At 32.1% G+C, this 19,471-nt stretch overlaps 1 protein-coding gene across 2 annotated transcripts; it reads right to left on the reverse strand.

The window, feature by feature from the left end:
• Window positions 1-11,808: 11,808 nt before the first annotated feature.
• LOC25489497 (uncharacterized) lies at window positions 11,809-16,344 on the reverse strand. Of its 2 annotated transcripts, none has more exons than XM_013605489.3 (8): window positions 15,651-16,344; window positions 14,429-14,587; window positions 14,098-14,193; window positions 13,942-14,013; window positions 13,702-13,821; window positions 13,312-13,473; window positions 12,839-13,159; window positions 11,809-12,440 (listed from the first exon to the last, which is right to left on the reverse strand). In XM_013605489.3, the coding sequence occupies exons 1-8, from the start codon at window positions 16,113-16,115 to the stop codon at window positions 12,162-12,164; spliced, it is 1,674 nt and encodes a 557-aa protein (XP_013460943.1). In that variant the 5' UTR covers window positions 16,116-16,344; the 3' UTR covers window positions 11,809-12,161. The 2 variants fall into 2 exon arrangements, with proteins under 2 accessions (XP_013460943.1, XP_024635961.1); XM_024780193.2 differs by having other exon boundaries at window positions 13,939-14,013.
• Window positions 16,345-19,471: the final 3,127 nt, after the last annotated feature.

The raw sequence follows: 19,471 nt of genomic DNA on the forward strand, positions 1-19,471 counted from the left end.
AAACCAGCAAAAATGAAAAAGTTTTGACGGTACATTATCCGTTCTTTGATGCTTAATAAGCGTGTAGAAACTTATTTCCTGACGATTTGCAATGATTTGGAATGAAGATTTTTACCCAAAATTTCGCACTTTTGGGGTTTTTGGAGGTGGAGGGAAAGAAAAAATGGAGCTTTGTGGTTGTCTGTTGGGTTTTGAGCGAAAATAGTACTTAACGCAAGTTAACATGCGCTACGTGACTTAACTCACGCTGCGTGACTTAAGTTACGTTCTCCTTATAACTAGCGCATGTTAACTCACGCTACGCAAGTTAACATGCGTAGGGGCATTTTCGACTTTTACTTTGGGAATGAGCGATACTGTTTGGAAATGAGCAGAATTCTTTAGTACTTTCAAACAGAAAATTAAGTCATGCACAAACCCCACTATGCAGCATGCAAACAACATCTCACATACCAAAGTACATAGATAAAACCAAATTTAAGGTCGTCTGGCTAGGGCCACCTAGGATCCTTAAATACTTCCTTTTTAACTTTGTGCATATTTATACTTCATTTCAAAGATCGGTCCCTTAAATTTATTTATTCAGTTTCTTCCTCCCTACTATTTTCTAAACTTGAAATTGAAGGGAAAAGAAAAGAGAATTTCCTTCCAACGTCATCCTTGCACGACCGCTGCAAACAAGAATCCTCCTCTTGTGTATACATGTGTGAGCAAGGAATACAAAAAATGGTTAAAAAGTAGCAGAATTAAATCATCGCAGAATGATTCTTACAAAAATAATCAACCAAGATGATTAACTGCCAAAGTATAGATCTCAATGGATGCATAATGGATGCATCCATTGAGATCTATACTTAACCTAGTGCACAATGGATGCATAAGACCAAATATAGATCTCAAGTTAACAACCAAAGTATTTAAACTCAAGTTAAATTTACTTTTTTTTCAGAGCTTCCACATATCACATTTTATCATAAATTTTACATTAAGAAGCTTCTACACATTTCCTATTGATAAATCAGTTATTTCATCCTTATGTATATTCCTAACATAAAGTTAAGGGTATGGGCCAAGGGGTATTACAGTCATTAATTCTCATGGAATCCACAGGCAGTCAGGTACAATACTCCGTGTATATTAAAACACAATGAAATTGACAAACCAACAATTCATGACTTTGTAGCTGCAGTTTTGGAACCCAATATGATAAGGTTGATTAGTAGAGTGCCTAAGTAATAGGAATATTCTAATTAAACACCTCATATTGTGTCCTAACATGCAGGCTCTTTTCATGGTCTCTATTCCATTTGGATTGGGTTCCAATTCTCAAACTCATCACAAAAAACAACAATATCACAAACGAGAACAATATTTATACACACTAAAATAGCAACAGAACGCTACGCTTAAGACAAACAATAAATATACCGAAATGCACTTTCAATTGGTTTCTTCTACTCCATACATCTACAGAAAAAGCAACAAAAACCGCAAATTTAACATAGATAAATATTAAGAAAACTTGTTTCCAGTCCCCACATTCACTTCATCAACCTTGATTTTATGGTTTTCTCTCTTTACGAACTTTCCAGTACCTATTTTGTTTCCCAGTTCTCAATCCTACTACCAAAGCATCAATTTTACAGTGAATCTAAAAGGACAACAAATTAATCGATTGCAATATTTTCACCCCAACAGCAAAATTAGGAATTAGGAAATATGAATAAATGAGAATACTTCCAAATTGCAAGATTTTCAAATTGCTGCAACATATATATATATATATATATATATATATATATATATATATATATATATATATATATATCTATAAAACGTTTTAAATATTATCACTTCAGCCTTTGAAGAACTTCATCAACTCCAAAAGCTAAGAGTATATTTTATCCCTCAAGACTAACATTAGATGGCTAGTCACTTAAACTATAAAGACCCTCATCCTATTGACCGACTTGTAGGCTCAAAAAGAACAGTCTAGACTTTCACTCCTTCGATAGGGTCTGTCAAATATACCTCAACTCCAAAAGCTAAGAGTGTGTTTGGATGGAGAAATGTTTTGAGGGAATGTATTGTTTTGAGGGAATTCAAATACTTTGGGGTGAATTCCATTGTTTGGATAATAATTTGAAGCATTTTCAAAATGATGGAAATTTATGAAGTATTTTGTTCAAATTAAATTTAGAGAATTTCAAATGACACCTAAAAACTAAGAATTTCAAATTTCTTCATTATTGTTATTTTTCATATTTTGCATTTTGGTCCTCAATTTTTCCAAAAATTTCAAATTGACCCCAATAAATTTCAAAAAAATTGCAAATTGGTCCCTCAAAATTTTCAAAGATTATAATTTGACCCCTCAATTTTTTGAAATTTACATTTTGACCCCTAATTTCAATTTTCAAATTTGGCCCAAAAAATTTAATATTTATAAAAGTTGCCCAAAAATGATGACAATGATTTTTTTTTTTTATTACTTCATCCAAACAAAAAAATTGAGAAATGAAAGTAATTTAATTGAATCATTTAAATTGCCTAGAATTCTAAATTCTTTAAAATTTCTCAATTACATCATCCAAACACACTCTAAGAGTATATTTTATCCCTCAAGACTAACATTAGATGGCTAGTCACTTAAACTATAAAGACCCTCATCCTACTGACCGACTTGTAGGCTCAAAAAGAACAGTCTAGACTTTCATTGAGACAGAAAAGTGCAACGAGTACCATCCCTTACATCATGTTACACAATTTAAGCTCATATTCCCATCTTCTAATGGCAATTCACATTCACAGTATAGAGTTACATTTGGGATCATAAAAGTCCAAAGTAAATTCATCGAGCAAATAATATTCATAATTCTTGGGTCATCCAGGCATCCAAACACTTGCAACATTTTTGAAACAAATCATATCCATTAATTCTTTTTGGGTCATTGAGGCATTATGAATGAATAAAAATTCATATCAACATATCACATTTAAGGCATCATCCAACATTTACATTATGAGTAAAGTGTTCATAATGTTTGCTTTAGGGTCATCGAGGCATCCAAACACTTGCAACATTTATGGACAAATATTATCCATAAATTCCTTTCGGGTCATCGAGGCATCATAATAGTTTAAAAATTTAGACTTATATATCATATATGGGTGATATATGATATCATCCAACTTCTAGAAAGTTTAAATGTTTGCTTTAGTGTTCATAGTCTAGAATTGCACTCAAGATTATAATATCACTAAGGCATCCCAACATTTATAAAATGTAGTTTTCTTTAAAATCACAGAGGCATCCCAGAAAAATAATATTCATCGTTTCCAACCATTGAACTTAGGATTATATCATCCCTATTTCAAATTACAATTTTTTTTTTTGAATGGATCAAATTACAAAAATTGATTTCAACTCACAAGCAAATCACAGTACAGAATTCCAGTCAGGTCATAATTTTTTTTTTTTTTAAGGAGAAGCAGTCAGGTCATAAAAGATATCATCCAACTTCTACATCATTAAAATAGTGTCCATTATATTTTCTTCAAAGTTGTCAAGGCACGCCGACTGTTTCAAAATCTAGGCTCATAAACTGAAAAAAATTCATCTAGCAGCGTTTCACTATTTTATAGGGGTTCCTTTGTAACTTGTTAAGGAAGAAGGTTGAATGTTCTGAATATTCAAGAATTAGAAACTGGCTAGCCTAACAACAAAATTCCCAACATGCATCAATTATTATAAAACCAGACGGGTTTGTGAAAATTCCCTTACCTTGGCTAACAAATAAATTGTCTTTTAAATCATCAACACTAAAATGTCTCCGGACAGAAACAGAGTTTATTGAATAATTCCAGTAAATACCAATTTCACAGTAAAAAAAAATCAAGAATGAAAACATGAAAATCAAGATAGCGTTAGAAATGTACCATTGAATCTGAGAATTCAAATTATTGACATCACATTTACACTATGATTAAAGTGTTCAAAATAATTTACTGGAAATTTATGGGACAAGTAATATCCATCAATTCCTTTTGGGTCGTCGAGACATCATAATAATTTCAAAACTCATGCACATATATAATATAGGTCATCGAGGCGTCCAACACTTGCAACATTTATGGGACAAATAATATTCATCAATTCTTTCGGGTCATCGAGGAATCATAATAATTTCAAAACTCAGGCTCATATATATCATATCTGAGTGACAATTCATAGTCTAGAATTGCATTCAAGATCGTAAAATCACCGAGGCATCCAAAATTTACAAAATGTTGTTTTCTTTAAAATAACCGATGCATCCCAACATTTACAGCTCATATATCATATAAGAGTGACAATTCATAGTTTTGAATTAAAATCACCGAGGCATCCCAACGTTTACAAAATGTAGTTTTCTTTAAAATCACTAAGCCATCCAAACATTTACAAAATTTAATAGGACAAATAATATCCATCAATTCTTTTCGGGTCATCGAGGCATCATAAAAATTTCAAAACTCAGGCTCATATATCATATTTGAGTGACAATTCATAGTCTAGAATTGCACTCAAGATCATAAAATCACCGAGGCAACCATAGTTTACAAAATGTTTTTTTCTTTAAAATAACCGAGGCATCCCAACATTTACGGCTCATATATCATATTTGAGTGACAATTCATAGTTTAGAATTGCACGCAAGATCATAAAATCACCGAGGCATCCCAACGTTTACAAAATGTTGTTTTCTTTAAAATAACCGAGACATCCCAACATTTACGGCTCATATATATCATATCTGAGTGACAATTCATAGTTTAGAATTGCACGCAAGATCATAAAATCACCGAGGCATCCCAACGTTTACAAAATGTAGTTTTCTTTAAAGTCACCGAGGCATACAAACATTTACAAAATTTAATAGGACAAATAATATCCGTCAATTCTTTTCGGGTCATCAAGGCATCATAATAATTTCAAAACCCAGGCTCATATATCATATCTGAGTAACAATTCATAGTCTAGAATTGCACTCGATCATAAAATCACCGAGGCATCACAAATTTACAAAAGTTGTTTTATTTAAAATAACCGAGGCATCCCAACATTTACAGCACATATATCATATCTGAGTGACAATTCATAGTTTAGAATTGCACGCAAGATCATAAAATCACCGAGGCATCCCAACGTTTACAAAATGTAGTTTTCTTTAAAGTCACCAAGGCATACAAACATTTACAAAATTTAATAGGACAAATAATATCCGTCAATTCTTTTCGGGTCATCAAGGCATCATAATAATTTCAAAACTCTGGCTCATATATCATATCTGAGTGACAATTCATAGTTTAGAATTGCACCCAAGATCATAAAATCACTGAGGCATCCCAACGTTTACAAAATGTAGTTTTCTTTAAAATCACTTAGGCATCCAAACATCTACAAAAATTTAATATGACAAATAATATCCGTCAATTCTTTGTGGGTCATCAAGGCATCATAATAATTTCAAAACTCAGGCTCATATATCATATATGAGTGACAAATAATAGTCTAGAATTGCACTCAAGATGATAAAATCACGGAGGCATCCAAAGTTTACAAAACGTAGTTTTGTTTAAAAGAACCGAGTCATCCCAACATTTATAGCTCATATATCATATCTGAGTGAGAATTAATAGTTTAAAAATGAACTCAAGATCATAAAATCACCGAGGCATCCAAAGTTTACAATATGTAGTTTTCTTTAAAATCACCGAGGCATCCAAACGTTTGCAAAATTTAATAGGACAAATAATATCCTTCAATTCTTTTCGGGTCATCGAGGCATCATAATAATTTCAAAACTCTGGCTCATATATCATATCTGGGTGACAATTCATAGTCTAGAATTGCATTCAAGATCATAAAATCACCGAGGCATCCAAAGTTTACAATATGTTGTTTTCTTTAAAATAACCGAGGCATCCCAACATTTACAGCTCATATATCATATATGAGTGACAATTCATAGTTTAGAATTGCACCAAGATCATAAAATCACTGAGGCATCCCAACGATTACAAAATGTAGTTTTCTTTAAAATCACCGAGGCATCCAAACATTTACAAAAATTTAATAGGACAAATAATATCCGTCAATTCTTTGTGGGTCATCAAGGCATCATAATAATTTCAAAACTCAGGCTCATATATCATATATGAGTGACAATTCATAGTCTAGAATTGCACTCAAGATGAGAAAATCACGGAGGCATCCAAAGTTTACAAAACGTAGTTTTCTTTAAAAGAACCGAGAAATCCCAACATTTACAGCTCATATATCATATCTGAGTGAGAATTAATAGTTTAAAAATGAACTCAAGATCATAAAATCACCGAGGCATCCAAAGTTTACAATATGTAGTTTTCTTTAAAATCACCGAGGCATCCAATCATTTACAAAATTTAATATGACAAATAATATCCGTCAATTTTTTTCGGGTCATCAAGGCATCATAATAATTTCAAAACTCTGGCTCATATATCATATTTGAGTGACAATTCATAGTTTAGAATTGCACCCAAGATCATAAAATCACTGAGGCATCCCAACGTTTACAAAATGTAGTTTTCTTTAAAATCACTGAGGCATCCAAACATTTACAAAATTTAATAGGACAAATAATATCCGTCAATTCTTTTCGGGTCATCGAGGCATCATAATAATTTCAAAACTCAGTCTCATATATCATATCTAGGTGACAATTCATAGTCTAGAATTGCACTCAAGATCATAAAATCACTGAGGCATCCAAAGTTTACATTATATTGTTTTCTTTAAAATAACCGAGGCATCCCAACATTTACAGCTCATATATCATATATCTGAGTGAAAATTCTTAGTTTAGAATTGTACTAAAGATCATAAAACCACTGAGGGATCCTAACGTTTACAAAATGTAGTTTCTTTAAAATCACCAAGGCATCCAAATACAAAATTTAATAGGACAAATAATATCCGTCAATTCTTTTCGGGTCATCAAGGAATCATAATAATTTCAAAACTCAGGCTCATATATCATATCTGAGTGACAATTCATAGTCTAGAATTGCACTCAATATCATAAAATCACCGAGGCATCCAAATGTTGTTTTCTTTAAAATAACCGAGGCATCCCAACATTTACAGCTCATATATCATATATGAGTGACAATTCATAGTTTTGAACTGCACTAAAGATCATAAAATCACCGAGGCATCCCAACGTTTACAAAATGTCTCTTCAAAATCACCGAGGCATCCAAACATTTACAAAATTTAATACGACAAATAATATCCTTCAATTCTTTTCGGGTCATCGAGGCATCATAATAATTTCAAAACTCTGGCTCATATATCATATCTGAGTGACAATTCATAGTCTAGAATTGCACTCAAGATCATAAAATCACCGAGACATCCAAAGTTTACAAAATGTTGTTTTCTTTAAAATAACCGAGGCATCCCAACATTTACAGCTCATATATCATATCTGAGTGACAATTCATAGTTTAGAATTGCACCCAAGATCAAAAACTCACAGAGGCATCCCAACGTTAACAAAATGTAGTTTTCTTTAAAATCACGGAGGCATCCAAACATTTACAAAATTTAATATGACAAATAATATCCGTCAATTCTTTTCGGGTCATCGAGGCATCATAATAATTTCAAAACTCAGGCTTGTGACAATTCATAGTCTAGAATTGCACTCAAGATCATAAAATCACAAAGGCATCCCAAATTTACAAAAATTGTTTTCTTTAAAATAATTGAGGTATCCCAACATTTACAGCTTATATAACATATCTGAGTGACAATTCATAGTTTAGAATTGCACCCAAGATCATAAAATCACCGAGGCATCCCAATGTTTACAAAATGTAGTTTTCTATAAAATCACCGAGACATCCAAACATTTACAAAATTTAATAGGACAAATAATATCCTTCAATTCTTTTCGGATCATCGAGACATCATAATAATATCAAAACTCTGACTCATATATCATATCTGAGTGACAATACATAGTCTAGAATTGCACTCAAGCTCAAAAAATCACCGAGACATCAAAATTTTACAAAATATAGTTTGCATTAAAATAACCGAAGCATCCCAACATTTACAGTCTCATAATATCTGAGTGACAATACATAGTCTAGAATTGCACTCAAGATCATAAAATCACCGAGTCATCCCAATGTTTACAAATTGTAATTTTCTTTAAAATCACCGAGGCATCCAAACATTAACAAAATTTAATAGGACAAATAATATCCGTCAATTCTTTTCGGGTCATCAAGGCATCATAAGAATTTCAAAACTCAGACTCATATATTATATCTGAGTGACAATTCATAGTCTAGAATTGAACTCAAGATCATAAAATCACTGAGGCATCCAAAGTTTACAAAATATAGTTTTCATTAAAATAACCGAGGCATCCCAACATTTACAGCTTATATATCATATCTGAGTGACAATTCATAGTTTAGAATTGCACTAAAGATCATAAAATCACCTAGTCATCCCAACGTTTACAAAATGTAGTTTTCTTCAAAATCACCGAAGAATCCAAACATTTACAAAATTTAATAGGACAAATAATATCCGTCAATTCTTTTCGGGTCATCGAGGCATCATAATAATTTCAAAACTCAGGCTCATACATCATATTTTCAAAACTCAGGCTCATACATCATATTTGAGTGACAATTCATAGTCTAGAATTGCACTCAAGATCATAAAATCACCGAGGCATCCAAAGTTTACAAAATGTTGTTTTCTTTAAAATAACCGAGGCATCCCAACATTTCTGAGTGACAATTTAGAATTGCACTCAAGATCATAAAATCACCGAGGCATCCCAACGTTTACAAAATGTAGTTTTCTTTAAAATCACTGAGGCATCCAAACATTTACAAAATTTAATACGATAGATAATTTCCGTCAATTCTTTTCGGGTCATCGAGGCATCATAATAATTTCAAAACTCAGTCTCATATATCATATCTGAGTGACAATACATAGTCTAGAATTGCACTCAAGATCATAAAATCACCGAGGCATCCCAATGTTTACAAATTGTAATTTTCTTTAAAATCACCGAGGCATCCAAACATTAACAAAATTTAATAGGACAAATAATATCCGTCAATTCTTTTCGGGTCATCAAGACATCATAATAATTTCAAAACTCTTGCTCATATATCATATCTGAGTGACAATTCATAGTTTAGAATTGCACTCAAGATCATAAAATCACCGAGGCATCCAAAGTTTACAATATGTTGTTTTCTTTAAAATAATCGAGGCATCCCAACATTTACAGATCATATATCATATCTGAGTGACAATTCATAGTTTAGAATTGCACTCAAGATCATAAAATCACCGAGGCATGCCAATGTTTACAAAATGTACATTTACAAAATTTAATGGGACAAAAAATATCCGTCAATTCTTTTCGGGTCATCAAGACATCATAATAATTTCAAAACTAAGGCTCATATTTCTTATATGAGTGACAACTTATAGTCTAGAATTGCACTCAAGATCATAAAATCACCGAGGCATCCAAAGTTTACAAAATGTTGTTTTCTTTAAAATAACCGATGCATCCCAACATTTACCGCTCATATATCATATCTGAGTGACAATTCATAGTTTAGAATTGCACTCAAGATCATAAAATCACCGAGGCATCCAAAGTTTACAAAATATAGTTTTCATTAAAATAACTGAGGCATCCCAACATTTACAGCTCAGCGACAATTCATATTCTAGAATTGCACTCAGCATTATAAAATAACCGAGGCAACCCAATGTTTACAAAATGTAGTTTTCTTTAAAATCACCGAGGCATGCCAACATTTACAAAATTTAAGGAGCAAAAATAATATGCATCGTTTTCTACCATTGGACTTAGATTATATCATCCCTTTTCAAATTACAAAAATTGATTTCAACTCATAGAGGCAATCACAGTATAGAATTCAATTCAGGTCATAAAAGATATCATCCAACTTCTACATTATGAATAGTGTTCATGATCACCCTAACCCAATACATTATGAAAATTACAAAAATTGATTTCAACTCATAGAGGCAATCACAGTATAGAATTCAATTCAGGTCATAAAAGATATCATCCAACTTCTACATTATGAATAGTGTTCATGATCACCCTAACCCAATACATTATGGAAAAAAAAACGATCTTGCAGCGTTTCACACATCTATAGGGTTTGTATATAACCTGTTTAAATTTTGATTTACAAAATTGTATAGGGTTGTTGTTGTTAAAGCAGAAGATTGAAGGTTGTTGTTAAAGCAGAAGATTGAAGGTTGTTGAATAAAGAATGAGAGAATGGCTGAGCTTAACAACAAAATTTCCAACATGTACCAACTGTATAGGGTTTATGAATATTCAAAAATCAAGATAAAGTTAGAAATTTACCGTTGAAGATGAAAGGGACAGAACAGAGCGTCATCGTCAATTTCTTGAAGATAAAAGAATCCAGCAATGAGACCAACGAAAGCACCAACGAATCGTAACCCTCGAATAGGAACGGTATTGATTTTCATGTTTTGTTCGTTGAATTATTTCTACAACAGATCAAAAGCGTGTTTGGTATTTATAGGTTTTTCTCTTGGGCTTTTGATTTTAATGGCATGTTGAACCCTAATTCTAAATATTATTATTTCTTACTTTTATATATACACCCGTTTCTTTTTGTTTTAGCGTAAGTAATTACTTAACTTTTTTTTTTTTTTTTTTTTTTGTGTTCGACTTAACTATGTTTTTAGTTTTTTTTTTTTTGAAGGATGTTTTTACTTTCTATTTATTATTATACTAGTTTATATAAATGATATCTCTATGCTACATACTAAGTTGATCTAATGAAAAAAGGCACAAACTAAGTTTTCGTCAAAGATGGTACAAAACTAATTTTTATAAAAAAAAAAAGTGATAAGAGTTTATTCTAAGGTTTTTTAATTATTTATAAAAAAAAGTGATAAAAGTTTATTCTATGTTTTTTTAACTAAAAAAAATAACTTTGATAAAATAATTGATCTAATTTATTTATTCTAACTAGTAATAGTTTATCAAGTTATTCACTATTCAATGTATATAAGTTGAAAGTGTCTTGATTTGTAAGGATAATGTATCACAATATAAATGAAACGGGGTTTGAACTTTTAATTTCTCACTTATTCAACTTTAAGGGTAAGTATATAGCCACTATGCAATCATTTGAGAGAGAAAACATTTTCTAATAAAAATATAGTAGTAATTTTAATTATGTAAGTAGATGAAAGAAAATTATTAACATAATTTTGACAAACAGAAATTAGCTTGTACTCGATATAAAGATCTTTAAAAACTAATCTCTAGATTATTCTATTATACCGATAATACATCTTAAACCAACATATTGGTGTCCAACTATGAAACGTGAGAAAAATGCTAACATGATATGTATTTTTTTGACAAGATAGTAATCATCTAATTTTTTTACTGGAATAATCGACTAAATAGAGAGCTGAAAATTTGTAAGATCATTGCTGTCCGTTTTAAAATGTTCTAATGCGAGCATATATTGTAAGACAAAATAAAAGCTCTTCATAAATTGTAAAATTGAGTATTCGCGATTTCAGCAATTGATAATGTACTGGCCAATTCATATGTTAAAACATGAGTCTTAAAAAAAAAAAAACAAGAAGTCATTTTTCTCCATATTTCTCAGAAAATTTAAAATAACAACAAATAATTGAAAAGATAATAGATAAGAGAAAAGGGATTGTTGTAATAAAACATGGCAAAGTACGTTCTTAACTAGCTACATAACTATTCCATGTCCAGTAGCAAGTCATGGTCCTGAAATAGTTGTATGAATGTATGTGTTTGTTTCCACGGTGAGGCAATTGCAAACGTGGAAATGGATGTGAACGTGCGTTTTCCTTCATTGGACGTGGATCCAAACATATACTCAACTATTGCAGGCAATTCAAAAATCCATCATACTGAACCAATATGAGAAAAGGCTATCACATATGATGTTTGTCATTTATTATCAGCATAGTCGCCTCAAAAAAATATGGTAACATAGCTAGACTAATTACAATTATCTGTACACTAAAACATACTTATGTTACATAATAGGAGACAGCCCGAGTTAATTCTTTGTTGTTGCTTCCATCTCTCAGTCAGAAAATCTTCATTGCTTTTGACTTTGAGATACTCATCTATGTCAAATCTCAATCCTTTTGATTTAGCTGAGAATGACTCGTCTGGATTGCTATAAACTTTTCCAAGCTTACTGAATACATCCTTTCCAACATACTCCTTAAGGTAATCAGGGCTCCAGCTTCCACGACCGCTGATAGAATGGTTGCTTTGATCTTTCAAATTTTCCTATGACATTAATGAATTTCAATAATTCAGGTCACAAAAACAAAGAAAATTAAAACCTACATATAGTAAAATACTGGACAACAACTATTGGTATTCTTCAAAGTTTTTTGTATGTCAATGACAAAATTATAGAGTTTCTGCATCGTATATCAACAGATGTAGAAGGTTTATGACTATGATTATACATTTTTTTGAAGAGGGACTACGATTATACATTAAATTGCAATTTCCCTAGGCTTGTGCTTATTTAGCAGTCAATACAAAAAGTGTGCATGTGAAGAGTTGATGTGTAGATATCTTAATATTAGTATTCAAATGGTCATGTCACTGCCATGAATGATCTAAATGAGATCTCAAACACAGTTCATTTGAAAACAAATTAATAGGTCAGTGATAACCTGAGTGGAACTTGCAGCAGTATTCGGAGTTGATGTCAAAAGCGCCTTGTTCAGAGTTGCCATAGGAGTAGTATCGTTATTTGTTTCCCATTGCAACCATGGTAACGTAATTCCATCCATCAAAACAGGTAGAGATCTAGGCAATGGTGGACTGCTGAAAGTTTCTGGTTTTATCAGTCCTCCAATGGATGAGCTTGTGTCACTCCTTTCTCCATCAAGTGATGAAATGTCTGTATCTTCAACATTTGAAATAAAATCTTCAATATATCTCTCAGCCTCCTCAGTCAACCGCATAGACATTCTGCCTCTGTCATTACTTTTCTGGAAAATAAAATAAAATGAAAACACTGCTTAAATAAGAAAAATAACGCATAATCTTTTCCTTTTTCTTCACAATTAAAGACATGGTTTTATTCAAATTCAAATTACAAGGAAACTTTTGTCAAAATGTTGAACACAATAGAGGCATGCACCTTCCGGGCTCTTGGCGGTTCTGGTAAAGAATTGCTCTTTTTAGCGGGACTTGAATTGCTCTTTTTAGCAGGACTCAATTCATTAACGATCTTGGAAAGTTCTCTGCCTCGCTGCTCCTCAAACACAATTTCAGCTAACAAATCTTGTTTTCGTTTCTCTGACTGTAATTTTAAACAAAAAATAAATAAATGCTTTTGTTAGGCTACCTGCAGTTTTACACAAAAAACCCCTTGGACTAAATAAAATCAAGAAGAGGCTTATTAGAACATTTTGCAATTAATATCACCATTGCTCAGAATTTCAAACTACTCTGTTTTTTTTATTAAAAAAATGCAAATGTTAAAGACATAATTACATTTTCTTAAAAAATAGCTATTAATTTCTAATACCTGTTCCAATTCAGATTCATAGCTCCTTCTGACCGAAGAAGCAACCTGAATAGAATCTGAATTATCTGATGGCAACCGATTACCTGAGGATAAAGGGGACGCCCTTGAATTCACCGCCGCCTTAAAAGTGAAAGTTTCGTTAGAATGTAGGAAAAAATTCGGTGCATAAGATTATTGTGTGCTCGAAAGAGAACATACAAACCAACATATTTATATAAAACTAATTCACATTTCACATACATCAGTTTCCATATGCCTCAATTCTTTCCGCATTGCTTTGTGCAATCCATTAGCCATGTCAACAAGTCCAACCTGAAGAATTTTTAAAACAAGAAGAATATTAGAAGTGAAATTCATAAAATTCAGCCGCTACTTGCACAGAGGTAATTCAGCAACCTTCTTTTGCGCATGAACTGCTCGTAGTTTCTCGCTTCCACTTTTTTTGAAGTGAACACCAGCTCCTTCATCGTCAGTAAGAACTGAAGAATGACTCTGAAATTCATAGACACAATCACAGGTTAACAAAAATACAATGTGCTATGATAAAGTGAGAAAATTTAACTAGACAGCACAGGCATCATTGTCAAAAAAAAAAAAATAGATAGCATGTTGCACTTTCACCTATCTTTTTTTATTCTTTTGCATCTTCTCGACATTAAAAATTACTGCTACAAGATTCGACGGTGAGACAAACAAATATCAATTTAACAACAAAATTCACACTTACAGAGTAGCCATCATATGATCTCAAATCCTTTTGACTAAGGGACTTTTTCAGCGTGTGTCTTTGATCTGAAGCAACTGGCTTTTGCATTAGCTTGCTCCCAATATCATTATTTGTTGGATTTGCCCGACTTTTAGAATTTTGAGAACGATCCAAGTCACTCTGTATCATGCAAGATATGCACACACATAAATAAATCATACTACTTTATAATTGAATGTGCTTAATGGAACCGTAACAAATTAAGTTGAAGGTAAAACACTCAAATGGTGAGGGTGATGGTATGCTAAAGTGTGAACAAAACTGTCTGGTTGGGATTTGATCCAAAACCAACTAGTCTCATTGAATCCCAGTAGCTATCTTCAAAAGAAATTGTGTCTTTGTTTGTCGCTACCAATATTATATTCTGTGATTCGTTGACAAGATGGAATTCGGTCCAAACCCATTTTCTCAAGAGTGATACTTGCAACATACCGTGTAAAATGCAGGCAGTTACCACAAATTTATGTCGGCCGTATTCTCTGTTTAGAGGGACATATTTCCTAAGTGGTGGAAAACACATAGATTTCACCCCAATGATAGAGAGACACTGAGCATGTGTTGCTAACATTACTCTTTTCCAATTATTAGAAAGAACAAAAATGTTCACTCTATCACCAGGTCCTACTGGCCCAGCTGAATCCAGCACATCAATAAAACTAAATCCAGCTCAGCCACTTAGTTAGATGCTTGTGGTTAATTAGCTTTGCTGTTATGCTTAATATTGTGCCTCTCGTTTTATATTTTTGAATGAGAGACACTTAGTTTGTATACTTATTACTTCAGAACTATTATATCATTCTACTTCATTTTCAATGCAACATTGAACTCTCTCCTCTCTCCTTCTAATCATTCATCCTTTGAAGTAAGCTTTGATTGAAAAATTAAATTAAAATAGATTAATTTCATCAACCAAAATGTAATTATTGCCTTGTTTTGAAGCAAATAAGAGGTGAGTCCTAACATAAATGTAACGGAAAATCACTTGTTTAATTTATTTATCCACCTAATTCAAACAGACAAATAGAATACACGTTGAATTTTGACCGTATCCCTCTTACAACAAATTCAAAATAACCTCAAACGCAGTAATCAAAATTCCCTCGAAAAAAAAGAAAAAAAAAATTCAAAATTCAAAATCAAAATCAAACACAATAATTCAAATGATGAAAGTTTTAGTTGTTACCTCAGAATCACTAATTTGGCACCTAACCACTGAAAGTGATCTTCTTCTTCTCGAACTTGCATCGGAGGTTGTTTTTCCACCACCGCCAATACTGTTCCGTCTATCATCTCCAACACCGGAGCTCCTCCTCGAAACAGACCTCCCTCTTCTCAACGATGAGGCAGGAGTAGACTCTGATTCAGAGCTTTTAGAATCAACTGGTCCGCGATTCGCGGATTCAAAAAACTCAATAGCGAGATCGTCGAGACTGATCTCCGGGAAGCCGGAGCCTCTGACAGTGTTGACGAATTTCCCTCTAGGCGCAGTGCGGTCAGAGTCACTGTCACGAGAGGAAAGAGGGCGAGCTGGTCGACTGAGGCTACGAGAGCGGCGATGGTGGGAGGATGAAGAGGAAGTAGAGTCGTCGGCGGAGTTAGCTCCGACGGGGATTCTCTTGGTGGTGGATTTGAATGCTGCGGTGGCCATTGTTGGAAGTGAAATATTAGGGGTTGGTTGAGAGTAATGAAAATTGAAAATTAGAAGGGATCAATTATTTGTGTGTTTGAATTCATTGATTTCACGTGAAGAAATTATAGAAAAGAAGGGTGAGCTGAGCTGGGTGTGTGTTGTTGTTGAATGAGTTCAGAAAGAGAAGAGAAGTAATTAACGGGGGGAAACAAATATTAGCGGAGATATCGACATATGCGTTAAACATTTTGATTTTAATAACGTTACCTTACCTGTATTAAACCCAATTAAGCTTAATTCATCAATTTTCGATTTTCTGTTTTTGTCTCAAACACACAAAGTAATTCAATTCATTTCACCCTATTATATCTTTCTTTCTTTTCTATCTTAGCCCTTTCAATTAAATTGGATGGAAAACTATTTTAAAGATTAGACAAGTTACATAATAAAAATGTCAAAAATTACATTTTTATTCATTAAACTATGATACAACTTTTGTGTAAAGTACAAGTGTTTAAATATCAAAATAACATTTTATCTATCAAATATCATATAAGACAAACATAATTATTCAATATCATACGAGTTTGTCATATATTCCTTTGTCTTATAACGTTATGTCCATTATTTATTTTTTATCCGATCAAACACACCCTAAAAAAGGTTCTAACAGGTATTCATTAATATTTATTTTTAAAATTGCCAGAGAAAAGCTTTTGTTTTTGTTATGTGCAATACTTCATCATTTTTTTTAGGAACTTTATAAATTTATTTGCACAAAAATAAAAATATTCTATATCACAATTTAGTAATATTGTAATGCACGACCATATGCATAAAGACAAACTCTCTGTCACACATCCCAACAAGAAAAAACTCTCTCTCGCACTCTTAACTATTGGGTCACATATTTATAAGTATTTTTTTTGAATGGTTTTATCTTATATTCTTATGCGTGTAACTGTCGAAATCAATCTCTTCAATTGGATAAGAACACAATTGATATCAAAACTCTCCTTCAAATAATATTGCATTACGGTGACTCGATTTTAACTTAACATTTATGGTTAAGCTTGTATATATCATTTGTCAATTATTCGTAAGTATATAATTATTGATTTAATGACTAGAGTACAATTTTTTTTAGTAAAAAAAATATTGAAATGTTTTAAGATTTATGCAGTAACTAAATTAAGAAAATATATAAATACAGGTCTTTACGGGAAAAAACGGCATTAATAATTAGGAGATTATTTCTTAATTAAAAATAATATTTATTGAGAAAGTAAAAATCCTTTTCATCCGTCCCCGTGAGCTTTGCTCAGTTGGTAGGGACAAATGCATTTTATATGCAGGGGCTGGGGTTCGAACCCCGGACACCTCATTTCTCCACATTTAAAAAATGTGTGAGCTCCAACCACTAGATTATCTGACAAAAAAAAAAAAAAAAAGTCATTTTCATCCAACAAAGGTTTAATTTCACGAAAATATGCTGAGGTTGGACCCAAACAGACTTTGTAAGGACTAAGCATGTCTTGTTTAAAAATATTCTCGCATGTAGCCTCTCATAGTCTTATAACCATGAAATGTTATTTTACATAACCGTGTTTTTGAAAATAAGGATGGAGTAAAAAAATTCCTAGCATAAAAATTATTACCAGGAATTTCTTATTTCCACCTAGGCAGGAATACGATCCCCCCTTAACGAGCTCGGGAACATTTCATTCCCATCGATTTTGTATGTGCAACCGTCAACCTCTCCACTACTTAACCATGTTTGCTTTTATTTTTATTTTTTTTGTCAAGTAACCTAGTGGCTAGAGCTCACACAGTTTAATTGTGGAGAAGTGGGGTGTCCGGGGTTCGAACCCCGGCCCCTGCATATAATATGCAATATCCCTACCAACTGAACTAAGCTCACGGGGATTGCTTTTATTTACACGATGGACTAAATTTTGTGTGACACAATACATGTAATTGATGTATTAATTTAAAATAGAATAGGATTAATTATTTATATAAATTTAAAATAAATTAAAAAGTTCCTGAGAGTTTAAAATATCAACCAAACACATTTTTTTACAAAAGTCTGCGAATAAAATTCCTGTGATCCTACTTCTGGGAATTAATTTCCTGAGAAATAATAATTTGTAATACGGCAAACAAACGCTCCCTATAACTTTTAAGCCCTCATTGATTAAAAAAAAGAGGAATGATATTTATATAATCAATTTTAAACAATTTTTGTGACAACTACTTTTTCTCTCTTTTTAATGAACAAAAACAATAAAGAGAAATAAGAAGAGAAATAATAAAAACATATGTGAAAATATGATAGAGTTGTTTCAAAAGTTGTCAAAAAGTAATTCTTCAAATATCATTTTTCTAAAAAAAATAACTCCTTAAGTTTACTTTGATTTGGTTTTTGAACGATGTACACTTTTGTTTCAAACAATTGAGAATAGTGTAATGTTAGTAATATCAAAACATTTTCACACGAATGTTTCACGACCTTGTTTTTACACAATATTTTTTCTTAAATTATAACACCACTTTCTTTGTTTTCCGGCTAGACAGAAAGGTAATTTGTTGATTGCAATTTGCAACCTGAATAGGACGATTTCCATCCCGACAAATAGCAATGGTTTTTTTTTATTTTTATAAAAGTAAACAATATTCATTCGTTCAAATTGATAGAGTATATCGATATAATACAAATTTATATTCGCTAAAAATAAAGAGGATGAATTGTGAACAAATTCACAACATCCATGTTAATAGCACAAAACGGCAAAGTATTTATGACTACAAATATGACTATATCCAAGTCTCCGGAATACTCATTTCTCCGTATCTGCAACGTTGACGACGCTGAAGTCATTGTCATTGATCGGATCTGCACTTGCTCAATCTAATCTTTCGACCTGAATCAAATAAACACCGCACTAAAACGGGAAATCAAACAAACAGAGTCATTCAAGGACGACGAAATCACAAAAACAAACGAAAGAAAACAGAAAATATGTGAAATCACTTATTCAATTAAGATGAATAAAGACAAATAGCAATGCTCTTAAGAATATTGCCGAGTATGCAACCATCCTCATGAATATCTCTCAACATTTAAAAGACTTCATCTGAAGACTAACATTGCTTAGGTAAAACTGGTAAAAAGAATAATTGCGGGATTAGGTAAAATGGTTGAAATGTAGGGATGCCTATTTGGTCTCCGGTTTCTCCCAAGTCCTAACAATATAAAAATAAATATTCGTAGTTTTGTTTGTACCTAACTAATTTAACAATAAAATGAACTCATTCATTTTCAAGTACGCTTTGAAACTATTTAAGAAATCTTTTTTTTTTTTATTACAAGG

This window comes from Medicago truncatula, chromosome 3 (assembly GCF_003473485.1).
Source record: "Medicago truncatula cultivar Jemalong A17 chromosome 3, MtrunA17r5.0-ANR, whole genome shotgun sequence".
NCBI lineage: Eukaryota > Viridiplantae > Streptophyta > Magnoliopsida > Fabales > Fabaceae > Medicago > Medicago truncatula.